Raw genomic sequence first — 3,087 nt, forward strand, 5'->3', positions numbered from 1 at the left:
AGCCATTATTAGTTTCAAAGTGGGTTCCTCATCATCGAATTTGAAGTCTATGCCTAGTAGTGAGTTAGCAAGAAGTAATGTATCTGTAGCACTGATCTTGGTTAGGAGAAACAAGTCTGTCTAGCTATAAATTATTAAGGAGAAACTAGTATCTGTATGGCATTATGCTTAATAAGAAGAAACAAGTGTATGTCTAGCATTGAGTTATTCAGGAGAAACAAATCTTTCTAACATTGACTTCATAAGAAGAAACAAGTGTATATCTAGCAATAGTTTAGTAAGATAAATAAAAGTGTTATCAAAGTTATGTATCCTAATTTTCAGAAATTTTGTACATTGAAAACAGTTGTCAGAAACTTATTTGAGTGCGTCAGAAGTCTAAACTAGCATTGAAGAAAGAACTGCAGAATAATCTCGTAGGAAATTTCATCTTGAAGTCTCTTTTTAGTGAGAGCCAGTATTAAAATCACTTGAAAATTGTCTTTTGTCACTTATTCAGAAATGGTTTAGTTAATATTTCTTGGAAATAATTCATAGGAAATTTTATTTTGCCTGTTTTTTGTTATTCAGAAGCGTTGTAAAGGGCAAGTTCTACTAGACCTGATATTTCAACATTTAGAACTGATAGAGAAAGATTACTTTGGGCTCCAGTTCTCTGAGGTGACCGGTGGCTTGGACACTATGGTATGTAAACTACAATTTTTTATTTTCCTATATAGGTTTGTAAAATAAATATACTTAATATATCATCTTTTCTTCCTTTAAAAACTTCTTACCGTACCTAAACTAGCAAAGAAAAGTAGTGTAATAGAAACTGTGTTCTACAGTTACTAGAGTTTAATTTGAACATATTCATCTTATTTTAAATCAACAACCTTTTAACTCTTTTGACATGGGCTCAGTCCCTGGGACCACATCACGGTAAATCTGTACTTTTTTAATGTTGACATAAATTTAATACTTATAACTCTCTATATATATTGGGTATATCTTCACAAAATTTGGCAGTCTTTCAGTTAATATTACAAGTCTTTCACATAAAAAGTCATATTTTTTAGTGAAGTACTTTTAATAAAATAAAATAAAGTTTTGCCCATGAATACATTGTGTATTTGTTTTGAATAGTCCGTGTGCAAAGTAATTTTCAAGTTAAAATTAAAAATACTTTTTGCCATCTCAAAAATCCCAAATTTCCTTTGTTATCCTAAAACCTCATAAATGCATTTGAAACGTTTTTTCACTACATCCTTATAGTTTGTTATTTTTTGTACCCTAATCTCGTAACCATCCAAAAAAATTGAAATAAACCTAAATTAACCTTCATTTGTTTCTAGTATGACTTCAAATTGTACCATGAAACTACATTCATTTATCCTAAATAGCTCTTAATTCATAACATTATACATCTATTTATAATTAAATTTTATTGTTTTATTGCCCCTTGAACCTCACCATTGTAAATTACTCGGGGATCATGCAGCTCACATTACGCTATCGAATTACATTACCCACGAGCTGTTCGTGTGCGTGCTTCGTGAACAATTTTAATTATTATTACTTATTTTAGTCTTAAATAATTTAAAAAGATTCATACTTTTAATTTTAGTTACTTTTGTAATAATAAATAAAGAATAAATATGAAAAACAAGAAATAAAGTACTTACCCAATCTTCTTTTTTCTTGCCCTCGATTGTCAATGAGAGTTAAGCCTGATTTTTTAGTGATTATAGTAAAGCACTTAACAATTTTTAGTTAATTAAATAATGCACCAAAGAATATAGACCAATATCATGCGAAAAGTAGACAAATTCACTTACTTCTAAAATTTAGTTCTGGCTTTCTAACTATGCAACAAGAACCGTTAGAAATTCATCCAAACTAGTTGTTAACTTCCCCAGGGGAATGATGTTGCTACTCAGAGTGACATTGATGGTTATCTGTTCAAAACACGATGTTATACAACACGCCATTTGATAGATGAAAATCTTGACTTTCCATTGGTTATAAATAAAAAACGTAAGAGAGAACTATCAACCAATTGTGAAAGAGAGGATGTGGCGGGAGGGGTCTGATTTTATCTTTGCTAGCTCAGTAAAAAAACAAAATTGAAAGCCATAAAATTATGGTCCGTTTGAGTAATAATGATTTTATAGAGAGCATTTTACTTTTAATTCCGTACATTTTTGAGGGGTGATGGATAAAATAGAGATGATGACATGCTAAGACAAAATTTGTCATGCGTATTACACTAGTGGATATTCGAGATTTTTTATATATTTCCTTTTAGAATTAAGAACTTAAAACTTGTATACTATTAAAATATGGATTATTAGCTAATATTTTATGCTATCCTAATTGGCATAACATAAACAAAAAGTAGTTTAATAAAATTTTGAATGTAAGACCTAAAACCTTCTGTCACGCGCAGTAAAGGGTACCCATGCCAATAGGGTTAATAATATTTAAATTTCACCATTTTCATTTCATGTAAGTTTTATTGTAGTTTACTTGTCATTTTACTCTACAACTTTGAAAAATTCAATTAAATGTTTTCTGGTGTTTTCTTTTTTATAGCCACCGACTAATTTACAATATTACATGTATCTCTCTTGTTGTTTGTGTGGTTTGTTTACAGTGTTACATTTATTTCTCTTATGTTTTTATGGCTTACTTACAGTGTTAGATTTGTTTCTCTTTTGTTGGTTTTATGATCTGTTTACAGCATTAGATTTCTTTCTCTGATAGTGGTTTTATGGTTTTTACAGTATTACGTGTTTCTCTGTAGTTAGTCAAAAGGTTTGCTTACAGTGTTAATTTGTTTTCCTGTTGTGGGTTTTATGTTTTGTTTACAGTGTAATATTTTTTCTAAAGTTGTAATGTTTTAATACATAAGGTTTCTTTCTCTATTGTTTGCTTTATGGTTTTTCTGTTATTGGTGTTATAATTTGTTTAGTGTGTGTGTGTGGCTTATGTTTTTTGTTAGGTTTATGATTTCTTTGTATTAACCCTTTCCAGACAGGTCATGGGTGAAAGACCATGTCATTGCATTTGTTGACTTGCATTCAAAAATTTATTGAACTACTATTT

The 3,087-nt window shown here is 29.6% G+C and overlaps 1 protein-coding gene across 1 annotated transcript in view; it reads left to right on the plus strand.

The window, feature by feature from the left end:
• The window catches only part of LOC106459945 (tyrosine-protein phosphatase non-receptor type 4-like), a 265,493-nt gene that overhangs the window by 64,463 nt on the left and 197,943 nt on the right, over positions 1–3,087 (plus strand). Inside the window, exon 6 of the mRNA XM_013919617.2 lies at positions 571–684. Within this exon, the coding sequence (XP_013775071.2) occupies positions 571–684 (114 nt within the window). The remainder of the gene's footprint in view (positions 1–570; positions 685–3,087) is intronic.

This window comes from Limulus polyphemus, unplaced genomic scaffold (assembly GCF_000517525.1).
Source record: "Limulus polyphemus unplaced genomic scaffold, Limulus_polyphemus-2.1.2 Scaffold685, whole genome shotgun sequence".
Lineage (NCBI taxonomy): Eukaryota > Metazoa > Arthropoda > Merostomata > Xiphosura > Limulidae > Limulus > Limulus polyphemus.